This window comes from Chelmon rostratus, chromosome 23 (assembly GCF_017976325.1).
Source record: "Chelmon rostratus isolate fCheRos1 chromosome 23, fCheRos1.pri, whole genome shotgun sequence".
NCBI lineage: Eukaryota > Metazoa > Chordata > Actinopteri > Chaetodontiformes > Chaetodontidae > Chelmon > Chelmon rostratus.
Window position 1 is genome coordinate 2642490 of NC_055680.1, and position 19649 is coordinate 2662138.

Here is a 19649-nt window from a genome sequence, read left to right on the forward strand (position 1 = left end):
AATGAGTAGTTTCAGTCATAGGCTATGGACGGAAAAAATTAGAGACAAGGTGATTGGAGTGGCTTACCACCACAGTTTCCTGGGAGTAACACTGATATGCTCAAATTTGTGCGCTGTCATGTGTTACCACAGTCGAAGAGCCAGGGGAATCCCTGGATTTCAGTGGAACTACAACGTAAGCCTGCTCCTTGAATGCCCAGTTCAGCACAACCGAGCAAAGTGACCATCTGTTTGGGGAGATATCCCCTGGTCTCCAAGCACAGTCCAGCCACAATATTTATGACTGAAATGAAAAGAAAGCCAAGAATGTTCTGGAGCCAACGCTTAACAAAAACTGGAAGCTGGAAGCAAACGTCGGTGGTGCAGCCAAAAGAGAAAAGAGAGAGAGAAATAAGGTGGGATGAAAGGAGGATTAGGTTGATTTAAACCATGCCACATTCAGCGTGACAGTAAATGAAGTCAAATTTAATGGGTTTAGTAAGTGATGTATGGATGAGGTGGCATTCACAACAAACGTGGCTGGAATGTAGCTGAAATCAAGTTAACGGCTGAGTTCCTGTCAAATATAGATCGGATCAGTTAGTCTTCAAGAGTTCTCGATCAGGTCATGCAGAAAAGATAAGAAGCCAGAGCACATGTTCAGGCACTCCACGCTCATGATAGGAAATGTTGACTCTGTGTTATCTGCTTCAAACTGGCAGAACACCAGCTCTAACGTAAGGTTTACACAGACCAATACCGTTCAGAGTGTTCCTGTTCCCACAGCAGCATGATTAACTCGCAACCAAATATAACATCAAAATCTTTCATGCCCTGTGAAAAAGAGGATTATCAAATTCATCCTTAAAAAGGTGCAAATACGTCAAAAAGGCACCTTCATTATTAGGTAGTCTACGTAAGTTAATGAGTGACAGGCTCAGATTCTCTTCACGAATCTGGACTTTGATGACATTGTGATTCTTATTCACTTGTCTTCAACCAGATGTTTCCTGGAGTTTGTCTTACCTAGGACTGATAGTCAAGGGATCGTCAAAGTCATTACAATTCATCCCCAAATTTCATAGCAATCCATCCAATAGTAGTCAAGATGTTTCAGACAAAAACCAAAATGTCAACCTGTTGGTAGTACTAGAGGGCAGGAGATGGCCAAAGTCATTTGGATTCATGATCTGTGGACCATGAATGCCTGTACATTATTTTCATGGCAATCCGTCCAAACTGGAGTCACTGCCCGCCCTAAACAGTGGTTAAAAAATGGTAAAGGCATGATTCCAAAAACTAAAACTTAAAAGACTACCAATTCATGTCAGGCTGTAATAAGGACTTTGTTGGACCAGACAGACATTTTTTTTGCAGTTTCCTCCTGTAGAGCACAATCAGTAAAACTTTACTTCCACTGACTCTCGCCCACACATTGCTCATTTTTCTTGGCTGACATCACCGCTTTTCTCTACAAGGCCGAAACGATCTGCAATTTCACACTCTAACCTTTGTCTTTCGCTTGCTGCATGTTTCCTCTCTGCCTTTGTGTCCTTTTAACCAGTCCAACCTTCAGTATCATGCCTTCAAGAAAAGCTGCACCCAAAAAAAACATCATTAACCTCTGCCCGTTTCAATTCTTTTCACGTCTTAATTCCTCGTTCCCTCCACCTCCACTCTCCTCTTGGATATCACAATGTATAGAGGCCATTCACCTGTTCTCCTTTTCTATGTATTTTCTGATTCTGCTTGTCTAAAGCGTCACTCATCAACCTTGCTGTCACCCTGTTCCGTTTTCTTCCACCTTAGCTCTTAAAACATTTGGAAATGTAGTCTTAATTGCTGACTAGAAGATTCTGAAAAACACGAGTTATAAGGACCGACTTTGCCAATTTTCAACCTGAACCCTTAAATGGGGAGGATAGAAAAAAATAAGTTTGACAAGGACGATATTGTGCGGGAAATGGAAGCAGTGTTTTTCTGGTTTTCAAAGTTTTAATGAAGAACCTAAGCTGAACACGTCACACACTGTGGTAACAGTCAACACGCGGCATCTCCAGTTCAAAACTGAGGAAACAGGAAGGAGGCACGCTTTTGCAGGGGCCACTAAAACAGTCTGGAAACAATCATTTAAAAGTCATTTAACACCTTGGAGACATGCCATCTCTCTTATTACACATCTAACTTTTTTATCATCACTTATAATCATCAGGATTATGTCATTTTGGGCTCAACAAATGTATGACAGAAAGCCTGTGTTAGAAACTTCACTTTTTCCTGCCCTGATGTGCCACCTAAGCCTCTTTCTAAGACAGAAAAAAAAAAAAAAAGCTTGTGCTGTGGCTTCCCTTGCGAACATGACTCAAATCAGCTCCAGCGAATGATGCAATCCCTGATTTCATCCACTGAGCATGAGAGAAAACATACTGAAGGGAGGGAAGGCGAGAAACGAGAGAGACAAAACAACATTTTGGCCAAGAGTGTCCCAGGAGGGATCAACGCCTTTCGCGTGGTTCTGGCAGCTTTTCACCTGCACAATATGTGCGGGACATGAGGCAACTCCATTCATGATGTACTAACCAGGAGAAGCCTTGTGGTGCCCTTTTAATCACATAATTATCATCTTATCATCAGAAAAATGCTCTGTGGACATTATCTGCCTCAATGGACTAAACAAAAATAAATAAATACTTTGTTAAATCTGGTGTGTTACTGATTTTTGAAGCAACTACCTGACAGCTAACATTACAAATCGATAAGTACCAGTAAGCAGTACTAGTAGCATAGCTTCCTAACCTTTCGTAATCATTTAAAACTCTGATATCACAGTGAAAATCATGTCATCTCCATGATTGTGTGGCAGATTTGTGCAGCATGTTGTCAGATGATACTGCACTGCTGCAAAAGCTGAGACTTGTTCTTCACGTTTGCCGCAAGACCCAATGTTGGCATCTCCATGGCATCCAGTTGGTAATGTTGCTGAAAAAGGGAGGGAACTGCGTTTATCCATGCAGTGTTAATGCTGATCTGAATATAGCCTCATGCTACAGACACAGACTGAATCTAAATGTACAACGCTCAGTCAAAGCAGTGTTCTAGTGTTTTTGTGGCTTTTCATACTACTTGAATTTCACCTTGTCTTCAGTGCCTCCGTGCTGACTTCTTCGCAGAACTGAGAAGGATTGACATCACAAAAACAACTACCTGTTTCTTTTATTTCAAGGGCAAATCCTGCAGCAGGAGGAAACTCCCAACACACTACACACTTGTGGAGCAGTACTACATGAATATATTACACAAATCAGGGAGGGTTTTTGGAGGTGCATGTGAAGAGCTCTGGGACCTCCTCTCCCACAGGTCATTGACACATTCACATTCTATCCTTAAGTGATGAGCAAACAGTTCAGAGGCCAATGCCATGAAGAACAATGAGCCCCCTCCTCCCGTCCACAGGAGGCACAGAGATAAGAAAGGGACGGAGAATGAGGGAAAGTGTTTCATTTCCAAAGAGCCACGAAGCTTCAGAGGGACAGCGTGGGGCTGACCTTGTGCTCTCACAGAGCCGGCAGAGTGGTTTATTAAGACGGAGGAGGAGAGCCGTCTCCAGATTGGAGCACCCAGTCTCTGTCTGACAGACAAAGAGGCCCCAATTAAAGCAGGCAGCTCGTCCCTCAAGTGGCTGCCCTACTTGGCTAAATGAGGATTTCGAATAAAAGCCCAGAGGGAATACTCCAGTTTATCCCTGTTTCAAAGAGACGGGAAGAGGCGGCACCTGAGTGGATGACACCAATGAAAGACAGCTCAGGAGGGGGCTCAGGCTTACCTCCTGTAGCTATGAGAAACTATACAAAAAGGCAAGTAGAACACATACATATGATACAATTACTCTCATTTAGGGCTGGGCGATAAATCGATTTTATCGATTAATTCGAATTTGTACTTAATGTCGATTTATTTTCATGAAAATCGATTTTCTTATCAACATCCGCCACCAACGCCTGCCTGCTGGACTCCCGTAGTTCAGAGTGCGCGCCCCCTCCCCCCCATGCTTGATACACAAACAACATGGCGGCGAACGGTGCCGATCTCACCCCGAAGAAAGGAAAGATAACTTCTGTGATTTGGAATTGGTTCGGCTTTGTGGCGTCAGACACTGAACAAACAGCACCTCGCTGCAAAGTCTGTTTAAAGGCCGTTGCTACAAAAGGTAGCAGTACGACCACTTTACTGCAGCACCACAAACAGAAGCATGCTGCCGAGTGGGAGAGGTGTTGCTCCCTACGAATGGAACAAGACCGCGGCAGCCCAAGCACCGTCACCAAAAAACAAACTACCGTATTTGAAACATTGACAAACTGCATCCCGTATGATAAGAAAGGAGCCCGGTGGAAAGCTGTCACGGATGCAGTCGCGATGTATATTGCGAGAGATATGGTGCCCATATACACCGTGGAAAAGCCGGGATTTATTCACTTGCTGAAGGTTTTGGACCCCAGGTACGTGCTACCAGGCCGCAAACATTTTTCTGAAGTTGCCTTGCCTCAGCTGTATAACATTACATGCCAAAGGATCGCTACGGAGCTGGAAGAAGTTCCGTTCTAATCCGCGACAACCGATCTGCAGTCCAGCAGAGTGATGCAGCCCTATTTAAGTTTAACGGTGCACTTCATAAGCTGAGAGTTTTGTTTGCACTTTATTTTATCAACCTCAAAAAAGCGTCTTATAATTTTGTTTTATTTTTTCAAGTTGGTTTTAGAGTGCATTGTGTCATTTTGAAACTAGATAAAGCTCACTGAAAAGTTACATTGTCACTGTTTACGATGGTAGGAGGGCTTGCCATCTCTTTTTTTGTGGCTTGTTTATGTAACTTAAACCCCAGAAGGGAGAATTTTAACAAAATAAAATTGAAACTTGTTTTGAACTATTTCTTTGTCATCTGCAAATTGATTTTAGGTAGGGGGTGAAAAAAATCGATTTAAATCGTGAATCGGGATTTTTTGTGAAAAAATCTGAGATTTTTTTTTTAGGCCATATCGCCCAGCCCTACTCTCATTGTGAACAAGATGCTGTGGTACTCTTAAACCTTCCCTTGGCGCCATACCAGTCAACATCAGAATCTGAAGGAAAAGGGAAAATCCAAATTGTCAAAATTGGAAAAAATATTCATTCTAAAAACAAACCCACATAAATTTTAACCATTCCAATATCGATTTTTGCGCATTTCATACATAAGAGGGAAAACCAATACAACTGGAGACATAGCAGTTTTATATTATTTCAACATAAATGTCAGTCATCAGTCTGGATCAGTCAGTCTTGAGCAGAACTGGATCTTTCCAATTTTTCTTTGTTGGTTGTCAGGCGCATCAGCCTAGCAAATAAACGATTTGTTTGTGTTTTAATGTCCTGTAGCCTCCCGCTAATTTGGACATTAATTGTAAACTGAACACATGGATCAGCCTTCAAACATCTACTCTCTGTCAGGCTGATTTTAGCTGAAACAATGTCGACAGACAGAAAAGTGGCCCTTTATCTTCCATTGCTTCTCCAGGTTGACTCATCAAACAAAGGCTCGACTTCAGAGAGACCGAGGCACTAATCCACAGAAATCCACCCACTTTTATTATTCCACGAGAGAAGAGACAAGGCAGCTTATCAGTATTGATGAGGTGCCTCCTGTGGGCTTTGACTGAGTGGCTCATAGGAGACAAATCAGCAAAGCACCGGCCAATGTGTTTCATCATCACAGTCAATACCTGACATCTGCTGCCTGCAGCCTGAGCATTAAAAAAGAACTCTAAGTAATTGTATCCCAATTAATTTTAACAATATAGTGAGTAACACCTGGCAAAATGTCATGAACTGATATACTCTAATGTTTAATAGTCAGTTTGGTTCTTTATGCCATCTGATGGACGCCACTCTACACCATGTGTTTATCTTATCATACATAATTCATGCTGATTTTCCCCGACTTCCTGACTCCATTTCTTTATCTCCCCCCTCTTCAGGTTGAACGGAGTTGGCTTAAGTGGGAATAACATTAATTACCATTTTAAAACAAAAAGGCTAGAATGAGAAGCCTTTCTCTCGCCAGTTAATTGATGGGGGAATTAGGCAGGCAGACATGAAAATACCTTTTGTCAAGGACTGGGGAGTCCTCCGCTCCCGCTGACAGTTGCTCTATAACATGGCTGCCTGATTTCTGTTTTTCATGCTCCCTTGCGTCGTTCTAATGAGATATTTTTAGCCCACCGTTTGCAGCTGTGCATCGGTTACAAGAAGAGGGAGTCTGGGGCGAATTACTACAAATATACAAATTTGTCCACACTTCCGTCGTTGTAGTGCTGTTAGGCTTCATTGGTGCATTTCAAGTGAAAATCTTTCTCACAGTTCCCCCTGTAGATGGATCGAATATGGACTAAGAATCTAGTTCAAAGCAGACAGCGAAAGAGCTCCAGAGCCTTTAGCCTCAGCGGAATCAATCACAGGGGGGTTAAACACACTGAGGTTTTAAGCTCATGTGAAAAAAAAAAAAAAAGAAATGCAAGGAGCGAAAACAAAACTCCATCTGTTTCCCCTGGTGAAACACGCTCAGAGCAGACCAAGAAAACAACAGGCTTTCAGAGCCTGAATTTACAGCATGGGTTGAATCACACCCCAAACATGAACGTTGACAGCTATCCACCTAGCTGAAAACGCTGCTATGCCATCAACAGCAGAAAACAAAAGGGCTACAGTCCAGGAGAAAAAGTACCAAAAGTATAGTAGACATTACAGTATGCACAAATACTATGACACAATTTAACTCAAGGAAGGACGACTGGGTCTTATTCTAATGAAAATCAAGAAGAGGAGAACCATCAGAATCAGCAGTTTTAATATGGTGGAGCAGTATCTTGAGCAACAAGCTGCTGTTTACTCAGCACCGACTGAAAAGGCCCTCAAGAAGAACAAAGACATAACTGCTTTGTCTGCCCACGATGTGAGAATGGCAGAGGTGGTAACTGAGGTCCTTAAACCACTAACAACACTGATGTGCAGTTTCAATGATCCTGCCTAACCTCCCACTGCCCATCATATCCTCTCAAAACCATGGTGCTACAATCAATGGAACAAACTGAGGAAGTCCAACAGGGAAAGAAGTCAAAGCTGCCATCAGACAGAAGCTGAAGGACAGATACACCGACCCTGCTGTGCAGGACGTCCTTCAAAACACACAGCTCTATGTCTGAGGTTCCAGCACCTTCCTCGCATGCACCACAGAGATTGTGGCCATTGATGAACAGGTATTGACCTTATTTTACACTATCCTTATTTTCTTGTGCATAAATGCCCTCATAGCTTAATCTGAAACATTTCATTACTGCTACAATATTAACTGCACTCACTTTAAATCTGACATTATTTTTGTCATTTAAATCTGCAGAGTGAGGCCACAGAGACAACAGGAGCCCTGTCATCTCCAGAGAGCAGACCCAGAGGAATCCACAGCATCTCCCCCTATCAAGACAACCAGGGCTGAACTGTTTGGTGAGCTCTTTAAGACTGAGGACGGAGACAAGTTTAATTTGCAGCTGGTGATGGAAGAGGTTACCTCATACATGGCAGTGAACTGCACTTCACTTCCACTTGCATGGTGGAGTACCAATGAGCCCAAATACCCTCACGTTGCCATGTGAGCAAAGTGCTAGCTGGCTGTGTCTGTTACCTCTTCTTCCTCATGAGAGGGTGTTCTCCCCAGCGGGAGACTTTGTTAGCGCCAGCACATCTTCCCTTTCTGCAAACAATCTAAACAAGTGCATTTTTCTGGGGGGGAAAAGTGAAAATAAAAAGCTGGGACTGTTGCACAGGCCTAATGTGACTCTGAGAGCTGCTAATGGGAACATAAGTACAGTTAGTTTTCTGAATGCTGCACCTTCATTGATATTCATTTTATTATACTCTTATTTATTTTGATTTAGTTTGAGTAAATTTTACATGCATGACTGCAATGTTTATATTGAGTTTGCTCTGCAGTTCATTTATTATTATGTCAGCTATGTTTTAGATTGATTTAATTTTTTGTCTAGTTCAGAAAAGATCTGAAACTTTGAACAATGTCCATCTCAATTTTACAGAGGTCAAGGTATCGGCTTCAGATCATTTAATTGTTCATTGTTCATGTTCATTGTGTTTAACCAGCAGATGCAAAGACATTTAATTTATATGACAAAAAACGGACAAAAGCAATAAAAACATTCCAGCAGCTGGAATCAGACTATGTCAGGAATTTTTCCTGAAGAAACTATTGAAACCATTCATCAAAATTGTTGTCGACTGCTTTTCTGCCTATTAATTGACTAACCGTACTTTCCAGATTAAAGGAATTGGACATTTTAGGAAATGCACTTGTTCACTTTTTTGCCACGAGTTATAGCACTCTCATATCTGTCCAATAAATCTGAAGGCCCAGCCAGCAGTTGATTATCTTAGCTTAGTTTAGCATTAAGACTGGAAACAGGAGGAAATGGCTATCCTGACCATTCCCCAAGGTAAGAAAACCTGCCTAGAAATATCTTTTTAACGTCACTAATCAGCTTGTTATATCTTGTTTGTTGAAGCTGTACAAAAACTGAAATGTAAAAACAGCAAAGGTTTTAAAAGAGTTTTGCAGGTGCTACTTCTTAGCTGGGAACAGTGTCTGCCTTAAGTAAAGATTACAGGTGTTTGCTCCTCAGTCCCTCTATCGTACCTCTCTTATCCCCAGCCCTCCACATTGCTCTCAACCTCTAACTCAAGCCCCTGCTCACTTCTCCCAGCCCAGGTACTTTCCTTAAGCTCCACAGACTTGCCATTCTCCACCTTGGCAACAGATGACCTTGGACTTTCCCTTTTTTCCCCCATTTACACACTTGGGGTCTAGTCAAAAAATTAGGTCCTATGTCTTTTCCAAACGCCCTTTCTTGATCTTGATGGAAAACATGATGAAGCCAAGGAAAGATGTGAAGGAGAATTCATAAGGACTTAGAAAAAGACAACCATGGTTTGTCAAGATAGACAGATTGATCCACGTCTAGGCTTCACTCGTCTCCTCTATGAGACGTCTGTATCCCCATCAGCTGCATTCTTCTAAACTATGATGAACTGGTCCTGGATCACACCTTTAGCCCACATCCGGTATTGTATGAAAATAATTGTTACATTTATGCATGATTGGCATAATGTGTTAGGCCTTCAGATCTACCACTGTGCGTATCATCACTCTTTAGTTTCAACCATGTAGAAATAAATCATCATCAGGCTTAAAATATCTCTTCTCCTTGAAAGACAGACTGTGTTTTGGTTAATACGCTGATGATGATCTGATTACGAGTCTGTGCATATAACAGGTCAAGCACCACAACTCAGTTAACACCTTGACATGTTGACCTGATTGTGCTTTGAAGTTGTTGAGACTGATACAGGCTGTAAATGTTTAATGTGGCATGTTGATCACAGCTGAATGGTGCATCACTTAACATGTTGCTGCCATAAGGAATTGTGGGACAGCATTAACTTCTTTCCTTTTGTACTGCGTGGTCCACTGTATCCTATGTTAAAAGAGGTATGAGAGGCAGCACCGAAGCACCTTTCCTTAGCATTTAGAGAATTCCAACAGCTCTCATCATGGCTGCCACTTAGCAGAAGCAAATGAGACTATTTGTCCATCTTCTCATCCGTCCTGCAGTTACCTGGCCTACTCTGCCCACTGCTAACCTGCCACTCACACCATATATACTGGTCTACTTCCTTTACTCCTTGCCAGATCATTACGTTGCCAAGCGCTTCATGTGCTTCCCCTCTGTTTCTACCTGACGTATCTGCGTGTTTGACATTTTGCTTGTTTGTTGACTTTGGATTCCTGCCAGATCCTTACTAGATTTGTTGGCCTATGTTGGGCTACACTCTGGTTTTAACCCTTGCCTGCTTCATCCTCCCGTGGGAGTGGGCGATATGATCTACAAATTTATATCACAGTGTTTTTGTGTGTTTGTTTTTTAGGGTGACAGTATTACATCACAGCATTACACAAATAAAAGGGTACTCCACTCAAAACACGAGTCTACCTCTTTTCACTCTGTTGGGAATGTAGGGTAACATTTCTTAAGAAAGAAGGAAATTATTTAAAAAACAATTAGGTTCTTATTGGGTTCAAATAGGAGAGAAAATGAGACCTATATGTATATTGGAAGGAGTAACCTGCCCTATAATGTAAGCTAATTAGCAAATGTAAACGTAACTCTGAACCTTTAGCCCTAAATGTGACCCTTGTGCCCTCAAAGAAGTCTGAAGTAAAATGATTAAGGCCCACATATAGCCTAAGAGTTTTCCAGTTGTTATATATTTCGATCAATTTAATCCACTGGGTCTCCACTTGGATGGTGGGAGTATATGAAGCATTCTGTGTTGGTTCTTGCAGCGAACAATCGAGAAACTAGCATTTGTTGCTCATAATGTTACCTTCCACATCTTTGTGTTGCTGGGGTTGGCATTATAGTGAGGAAAACAATAGTTACTATATGTAACTCCAGTTCTGTGTGTTATCTCGCAGCCACAGTAGAGAACATTATTTTTAATATTCTAAAACATTCATCACTGTAATGGCGGTATTGCAAAAAGCATGTTGTGGCACAGCGTGACACCGATGACAGAAGCGGTAAAGCAGCCACCCGTAGCTTGCCGTAACTATGCTAACTAACTCCTGACTGTAGCTTGTTTCTAAACATTTGAAATAGCCAATAGATCTCTGCTTTGTTGGACACATACACGACTTAGGGTTAAGTTAACGGACAAAATTCAAACAAAATCTGGTGTATTTCAAGTGCATGATCGACATTCCCAGGAGAAAATGACATGGTGAGAGTTCTTAATGAATGAATCGTGCTAAAATGGCGTAAAATATTAAGTGCAATCAGCTTACAGTTTTTTACAGAAGCAATTAGGGTGAGAGGACACACTTTAGGCATGTGAGACAGACTATTTAAATTGCGACGAAGACGCAGTGACATTCTCTCAGGGGTTTCTGAGTCATCACTTATGCTTGTGTCAACAGGGCTGTATGAACAGCTCGCTGGTCATCCAAGTCATAGGCCATATAGGTCCGCCAGGGCCTGAGGGATGAGCTGTGGATACAATGACAAGACACACTCAAATACCATTTAGACTGTACACATGGCACACGGCGCTGTTTTTCCCTTTCTTACACACACACACACACACACACACACACACACACAATATATATCTCTTGATCCATCCCTTTCATGTCTGGTCTTAGCAGGGTATTGTGTAAATGGCGTGTTGAGCCCCTGACATTAGCTACTAAGCCAACCACTGGCATGGCACGCACACACCAACCAGCGGTGTGTGCTCTGATGGAGCACTTTATTTGGAGGCACTCTGTGTGTGTGTGTGTGTGTGTATGTGTGTGTGTGTACAGGGGAGTGTGGCAGGAAGGATTTAGGTACCGCTGAGCCAGTCCCGATATAAACCACAGGGCTGAGGGGTCAGGTCATCACCCGTTACAGCTGACATAAAAAGCAGTCGGCTCCGGCGTGTTATTAAGCTAAGGTTTGTGTGTGTGTTTGTGTGTTTGGATGTCTGTGAATGCAACTTAGGAAGAACTTACAGGGCCAGTGCAAAATGAAGCTTGGCAATAAATGACTCATTTCAAATTCAGTAAGTTATATTATTGTTCATTGTTTAGCTAAATGTGCCTCAGCTGAGCGATTCATAGAACACTGACAGCATCACGCACTTGCACAATTAACAGCATGAAGACTGTAATATACTTCAACGGCTATATTACCCCACAGACTATATTTAGCTCTCCATCTCTTTCGTTTCCATGGGAATGAGGAGTTCACCGTGAGCGGCTGAGGCCTCGGGTATTTTCCAGAAGCAAAACGACAGAATGGCTGGCTCCTGAACTATAGCTGGCTTTTCCACAGCCTGGTGGGTTTGTCAAGTGATCATTTCCACTCCGCCGAGTCCAAGCATCACTAGGTCTGTGTTCAACCACTGCCCTAGTTTTCCCTCCAAACAAGCCTGTGCTGTCAGAGGAGACAGCCTTTCAGTTCAGTACATCTGGATAATGTTTTAGTTCCATGTTCTGTGCTTGTCCCACTATTAATGGGAGAGGTTTAGAAAAGCAACACACAAACTTTTTTTAATTTGTAAAGTTCCACTGTGATTAAACTAAATTTTAATTTCAGTAAGAGAACAAGACCAGAGTTCTGCTCGAGTTTACAACTGCAACCATACCTGGTCTATATCCCCATCTTTAAGACCCTGCCCAAATGAAGCTGTCTATATTGTGAACTGTACCCGGCTCGTACAACCATCTTAAAGACACAACCTGCAAAATTACACAGATGCCTAATGTAGCATAAACAGAGGAGCTTGCATCCACTGTTCATGTCCATTTTGGACTACATCTGACCGATTAAAGTACTGCAAAAGCAGCATTTCTACATGTGCAGGTTGAGTCACTTGGACATTAACAATAATAACCCTTCATACATGCAAACTAACACAATGACAACTATTCAATACTATATTCAACACAGCTTGTTTCAACTGTCTTGACAGAATCTCACATGTTCTAGAATCAAAGTGGATGCTGCACCCTGAGGAGTCACATCAATGCTGCTCTCAATCCAAGCTGTGTCCTATCTACATACCAACGGCCTACTTCCTGATTCCCCTGGGTGGAGGAGTGACCTTGCACTGTGCTTTTCCCATAAAATATTCTTACAGTATACATCCATTGATGGCACAGGTTTGATACAAATTTCAAAACACAATGCTGATGTATTCATATGTGAATATGCGTTAGGGACTGCAAATATGTATTGTCGCTGTCAAAGCAGACAAGCATACACCACAGATGAGATGAGGATGTGATTATGACTGTGTGCACATTCTGAGAGCAAGATGCTCAAATTAAAAAATCTTCCTGATGTATTGTAAATGTTCAGCTGTCGCACAATCACGTCTACACTCCTTTGAAGTGCAGTGCACCAGAAAGCATCTCTTTTGGTGTGAAGCCAGGGTTCACTGCCACATAAAGCCTCTCCAATGGGATGGAGCTTCCTGTTTAGGATTTCTCGTCACGCAGCAGCAGTGTTGGCAGCGACTCCGGGGTTTCCCCTCATTGAACGTGACCTTCAGTTCAGCCTGCCTGCTTCAATATCTATCAGCCAGTCTTACAGCACACTGCTGTATGTGGGGGTCTGCCTGAAGGCAGAATGTGCCCTCAGTGCTGTCTTCCCCATATCTCTTCTGAACACCACTGCTGTCCTGTGAAACCCCTGTAGAGCAGATGGTGGTGGTTTTCATCTTTTGAAGCTTTAGTAATAAAGGTGCAATATGTAAGAACTGGCCATCTGTCGTATTCATACTCCAAACAACTAGGGGGCAGCATATCACCAGAGTAACTGCAGCTGATGTTAGCTAGTGAACTCAGTTAACCATGCAGCTAGAGGTGCTATTAGCTGACTCAGTGTTGGCGCTTACACCGCTGCACAGTAGCTATGGACTGCCGGGGTTGGGGGGGATTCAGCGGGTAATGCTTGCGGGAAGTAGTGTCAGAATGGGCACAAGAACCAAAGCTAGGAGAGCTCAGTAGACCAGGACTCTGACCCCGGGATGACAAAGACAGGGCAGGTTCAGGAGCAGACAGGAGAGGCATGACGTGGGAGAAGAGTTAGAGGGCAGTCAGTGGCCACCTCTAGAGGCCTGAGCCTGTGTTATGGTGGGGTCAGCCCCAGGGTGCCCTCTGTGTTGTTGGAGTGAGGGCACACTGGATGCTACAGTGATGAGAATTTTATTTCATTTTTGACTGTTTTAAAGTAAATGAATCAGTATAGTTAGAAATGTTGGATTCTATCATTGTGTTTCTCAGCCACAGTGATGCTGAAATACTTTAACCACATTGTGGCCTGTCATCATAACCAACAGTAACCTGGGTTGTGGCCATCAAACTGAAAACACTTAAAGTAGTAATAGTGATAACAGTAGTGCTTGTCTCAGTCTCAGCCACAGCTCCAAAACCAACAAAGACAGTTTACAATGGTCTCAAGTTGAGCTGCAACAATTAGTCAATTAACGATGAGCCGATAAAAAGAAATTGTCAAACATTTTCTGGTTCCAGCTTCTTTAATACAACAACTTGCTGCTTTTCTTTGTCTTTTATGATAGTAAATGAAGAGTCTTTGGGTTTTGGACAGTTGGCTGAACAAAAGAGGCAATCTGAAGATGTCACTTCAGGCTCTGGGAAATCATGATGGGCATTTTGCACAGTTTTTTTTTTTTTTTTTACATTTTATAGATTAAACTAGATTAATCGTTTAATTGTGAAAATAACTGGCATATGAACTGATCGTTAAAATATGTGCTAACTGCAGCTCTACTCCCAAGCCAACATTGACTCAATCTAGGGGCAAGAAACACGAGCAACAGGCTCCAGAGTCCACGTTGTCAATAGGAATAATGGTCACTATGGCAATAGAAAAGTATGATAAACCAGGATGTCCTTTGAGTGGACAAACAAATTAAAAGGTCTAATAAAATAAACTCAAAAACAAGGATGAATTAGCCTTCTCCTCCTGCTTCCTGAAAAGTTGGCTTTCACCTTGTGCAAACACCAGAACAAAGATGCTGACGGACACACCCACACCCACACACCCGCTCTTTCCGTTCGAATCTGATTTTCTCCTTCAGGTGAGAGCGGCTCGGGCTCAGCGAAGGCTTTCAGCCAAAGCAATCAGAGAATGGAATGAATCACGGACTCCCTCTCCATAAACATCCTATCTTTCATCGCTCATATTCTCCCCTCACCTCTGGAGCTATGGCACCAACAATTAGAGCTGCTAACCGAAAGCCTTCTCATACAAGCTTTCAGTCTTTCGCCATATGGGAGGACTGACAATGACTGAACAGAGGCATCGCATCACTGAGCCATCGAGAAAAGCAAAATGGATATTCTCCTTTCAGTTTATTTCTGGTTTATTGATGGTCTTTTGTGGCTCTCCATTTTGCTTTTCTTCATGCAGCTGATGCTGTGAGGAAAGCCCCTGCTTCCCCCATGAGATGCTACGCCTGCTGCCGCTGCACAGATGCTCACCGCCACCACCGTGTGCCTTTTCAAGCCCATCTCCTTTCGCTTGCGTATTTGTGTGTTCTGTGCTCTCCCACCAGCCCATTAGGGTTCTGCCGGGGGATCAATCAGCGGCGCGACGTCCAGATTGCGGGAGCCTCGGCCCACGCTGCTCAGATAATGATGCAGGGAATAAAAAAGTGACAGGAGAATAAAAGAATCGATGCCTCCGCTTCCTGGACAAACTCTCCATTACAGGAGCGAGCGCAAAAAAAGGTCACCGGATGGGGAGAACAAGAGAAGAGTTTCTTTATCGACTGTCACCGTGTTGCCTTCACTGGCTTGTGGGTTAATGTGAAGGACAGAGCTGTGAGTCATGTACAGCTCATCAGAAATCAGCGGCTGTGGTTGATATCAGAGAATGAGTCAGAAAAGGAGTTGCTGGCATCCTTCATGCCAGTGCCACTTTGATCAATGGGCTCACAAAAAGCAACGGAAAGCGTGGAAGCGAAAGTGAATTTAAAGCTGCAGGGGCAAGATGCGGTTAGCCTGGCTGCTACCATTTGAACCCTGACCTCCTGCTAGTGCAGACATACTGGGAGAAGAAGGCGTGAGAAAGCACGTACAGTCAAAGCAAAAGAGGAAGTTGGTTTGACGGGTGACGCGGCTAGAAAAGGAAGCTTTAAGCGATACCGTCTCAGACTACTACTGTACCCAGCAGAGTTAACACAGTAACGACACGTAGTATAACAGCAGCCTCTTCTCAGGTTAAAGCCACACTGCAGGACAGGTACTCACCCCGGGCAGACAGCTTCTTGGTATTGATTATTTTGGCGGCGTATTCCTGCCCTGTGGAAATCTTCATGCACCGTCTCACCACGGAGAAAGCACCCCTGCAGGAGGGTTAGAGATGAGTCACAAGATATACAAAAGTACAACCATAGATGAACAGTTGTATTAGCACTGAACAGGAACTGTAACACTGAATTGTCAATTATTGGTTTACAAAAACCACCTTCTACATTCTTTCAAGACTCTTGGAATCTTTGTTTTAATCATCATACTCTTTGTTCTCCTCCTATTTGTATTTTGCCTGCCTCCTTACATTTTATTACTGATTTTTATTTTTTATTTGTTGCACTTAACTGGGGGCTCTATAACCACAACAGGGATCAATTTTCCAAAAGTCTTCTTCTTCACTTAATTTAACCCAAGTGGTTTAAGCCTGAGCTGTTACAGTGTTAGGGCTGGGTGATTTGACCACATTCATCATGAGACCACAGATTTGTCAACGGTCATTTGTTATCATTTTCACACAACAGAGGCCAAGAGTCAATCCTAAGCGTCCTGTAACTCAGACCAGGATCGACTACTGGAGCATTCAGGTATTTCAGTGCCAGCGTGGGTTTTCTCTGGGTTCTCTGGTTTCCTCCCATAGACCAAACACACGCAGAGTTGACTGGCGACTCTAAATTGCTCGTAGCTGTGAATGTAAGCGTGAATGGTCGCCTGTCTCAGTGCGTGTGTCAGCCCTGTGATTAACTGACGACCTGCCTGGGGTTTCCAATGCGCCCCTCAAAAGGAAAGCTGATTAATGAACAGAGGATTCGATCAAAATTAAACTTGTCATAGTGGATTAAAATAGGTTAGTTAGAGTCTGGTTCCAAAGATTAATTCTGAAATTATTCCCAAAGCATTCTTTCTGGTTAACAGTCTGTGCACACCCACAAAGAGGCACAAGGAGTGAAAACACCTGTGCAGGTCGACCGTGGCTGTGTGTGAGCTTTACCATCACTGGGTGTTTTTGGCCATCTTGGACGATGTTGCAAATCAATTAGTAGGACTGCTTCATGGTAATACTGGATTAGCTGAGGCATAAAATAACTATATCGCTCAGCCCTGCAGGATCTCCCAAAAACACTTTGATATAAAAAGTTCTTCATTTGCTCTAGTGAAAGCGGCACCACAGAAATATGCTTCTTCATTAATAACAAGTGTGAACCTAACGTCCATGGAGAGCAGAGGTCTTCTTGCAGACGGATGAATAGTGACAGAACAGGCTTCAACGCTCACTGGGACACTGATTTGATTTTTAAAAAGTGCTCATATTCATTATTGATAACAATACTTTGACAAACACGTCACAGCTCATTTCTCAACATTAAGTTAAATATGGGGTAATCATCAGGGAATACCTCACTAGAGAAACCATACCTGTCCTCCTCCAGACTCATTCAGCTCCTTAAAACAGGCGCTCATTCTAAAAAATACACGGCTGGATACTATGAGTCTTAATGACTGTGTACATATTTCCATTAAAAGAGTTTCCCTCTGAGATGCACATTGAAACACCCCTCAGGTGATAGAAGTCTTTCCATCTATTATTTGTTACCCAAGCTTCCAAACCTGTCTTTAGCAGCATTCCTGAAGACAGAGTGGAGCAATAATTGATGTAATAGCTGCTGTTTAGTCAGTGTGGTGACTGATGCTGAGAGATAGATAAGATAGATAGGTCACTATGTCAGCCTTTTTCTACATAGTTATCTGATAAGTTTTCATTGATCTTTGTTGTTCAAGACAAGAACACACTCCATGATTTAATCTGCAGCAGGAAGCTAAATTGCTGCACATTCGAGTGTGCTGTGTGCGCGTGTGTGTGTGTGTGTGAACCACAAGCACACCACGGAGGAATTTCAACCCCTCGCATCTTGGAAAAAAGGGCGGAAACTTGCGCAAACAGCCCAAAAGACTAAGAAACACATTCATTTTTCTCATGAATATAATGTTGCCTTCATAGTCTACTTGAAGGTGGGTTTCATTTCGCCGCTGCTCGCTGAGAGCAACACAGGTGCCAGGTTCCGCGCTGCCACCAAATTCCATCCAAATTTCTGCTTGTTTTGACATGCCTGACACGTCGCCAGCGGCACATGCTCGCTGAAGGACGGTTTAAAGCTACTCACGAATTATCATTTCACACTTGCATATTCGGCATGCTTTCCAAGGCATTCCGCGGTGTTTCCTTCACAAAAAATGCACTTTTTCAATCGGCACGCAAGGTAGTAAGGAGACATTGCGCCTCCAAAATACAAGCTGATGGGCGTGAGCGAGCGGGGAGAACCGATTCGAAAAGTTGAGGTAAACATGAGAGCGTGAGAAGTATTACACATAAGACCTCGGGGTTTAAGAAGACGTCTTACTACTTTTTTAATAATAAAGGTACAAGTAAATTTGAAGGTTTTCAAATGAGGGTTCGCGCGACGCCCTGCCCACACGCGCGAAACGACCGTGCTGAGGTAGGAACAGGTACGCGGAGGTCTGAGGCGGGGGTTCGGTCAGTCTAACCGCGGATAATTAAATCACACAGTCTAACGAAGCTTCAGGTTCACTGAAACTGTTTTAAAAAGAGGAGAACTTACTTTCCCAGCTCCTCGTACAGCTGGTACTCATCAGTGAACCTGGTGCAGGTCGTTGAAGCCATGTTAAGGTGAGCGGAGGAGACCAACTTGGGAAAGTGAAAGCCTCGGTCGTTTAATACTCTCCACAAATCCTCTCCTCTGTGTCCCGGAGTGCCACTTGTCGCCTTCCGGAGGACAAAGTAAAAGCAAACTGGACTTGAATTATTTAGTAATGTCTCCTGAATGCAGCGCTGGGCGTCGCTCCTCCCGGCTCCCGTTGGCAGATCCCGGTTCCTCCTGGACTTGACAGGGACGTCGCGACCTGCTGTTGTGTTTGTCTCCAACACTGACACTTGGATTAGTTGACCGCAGTCAAGAGAGACTTAATGTGGAATACCACTTATCCGGTGCTGACTTTTCAAAATAAAACCCCAATTAACGCGCTTTTTAATTGCTGTAACATGTAACTGCATTTGTACATGCTGTGTGTTTTAAGCGACAACGGGAACTGCTGAAAATAATTAAAACACAATTGTTGGTGCTATTTTTCAGTCATTTTAAACTTAATTTAGATTGTATTTATTTCCTCTTCCATGTGTTCAATTTTTACCTTTCTTGTCATCATGTAAATTACGCATTTACCGTTGTTTAAAACTCGCGTATAGGGGCCATCTGACATAAAGAAAAATTACTCAACTTTTTTTTGTTAAGTGAGAGGTTTTAAATCTAACATAAACAAGTTGATCCCAGATTTCTTGGGGGGGGGGTTGTAAGACTATTTATCAATGTGAAACATACAACATCATGAGCCTCTAAGGGCTGACTTGCAACTATTAGAATCAGATATTTTTATTTGTGAATGTGCACCTTGCACTTGTGCACTACTACATATATTACATTTATTAACTTATTTCCTTTTATTTTTTTAATGCTCATCTGCCTGGTACTTGCATGGCAAAATGTACTGTTTTATTTTATTTTGAAGATAAATAACATAACATCCGTTTTTCTTGCTATCCGGTGTCTAACTTTATAAAGCTGAATTTCCTCTCAACGTTTCCTTGTTGAAAATGCTACACAAGAGCTCCATCTAGAGGCAGAAGGGCTGACCTGCTACTATATATGCCCTTTGGGGAATGGGAACTAGGAGTGCA

The 19649-nt window shown here is 42.9% G+C and overlaps 1 protein-coding gene across 4 annotated transcripts in view; it reads right to left on the bottom strand.

Annotated features, from left to right (window-relative positions):
* Positions 1-18828, bottom strand: part of camk2d1 (calcium/calmodulin-dependent protein kinase (CaM kinase) II delta 1) — an 80906-nt gene extending 62078 nt beyond the window's left edge. For all 4 annotated transcript variants that reach the window (XM_041964706.1, XM_041964704.1, XM_041964705.1 and 1 more), the window contains exons 1-2: positions 18517-18828; positions 15899-15993 (exon numbers count right to left, since the gene is read on the bottom strand). In XM_041964706.1, the coding sequence (XP_041820640.1) occupies positions 15899-15993; positions 18517-18578 (157 nt within the window). In that variant the 5' untranslated portion in view covers positions 18579-18828. The remainder of the gene's footprint in view (positions 1-15898; positions 15994-18516) is intronic.
* Positions 18829-19649: the final 821 nt, after the last annotated feature.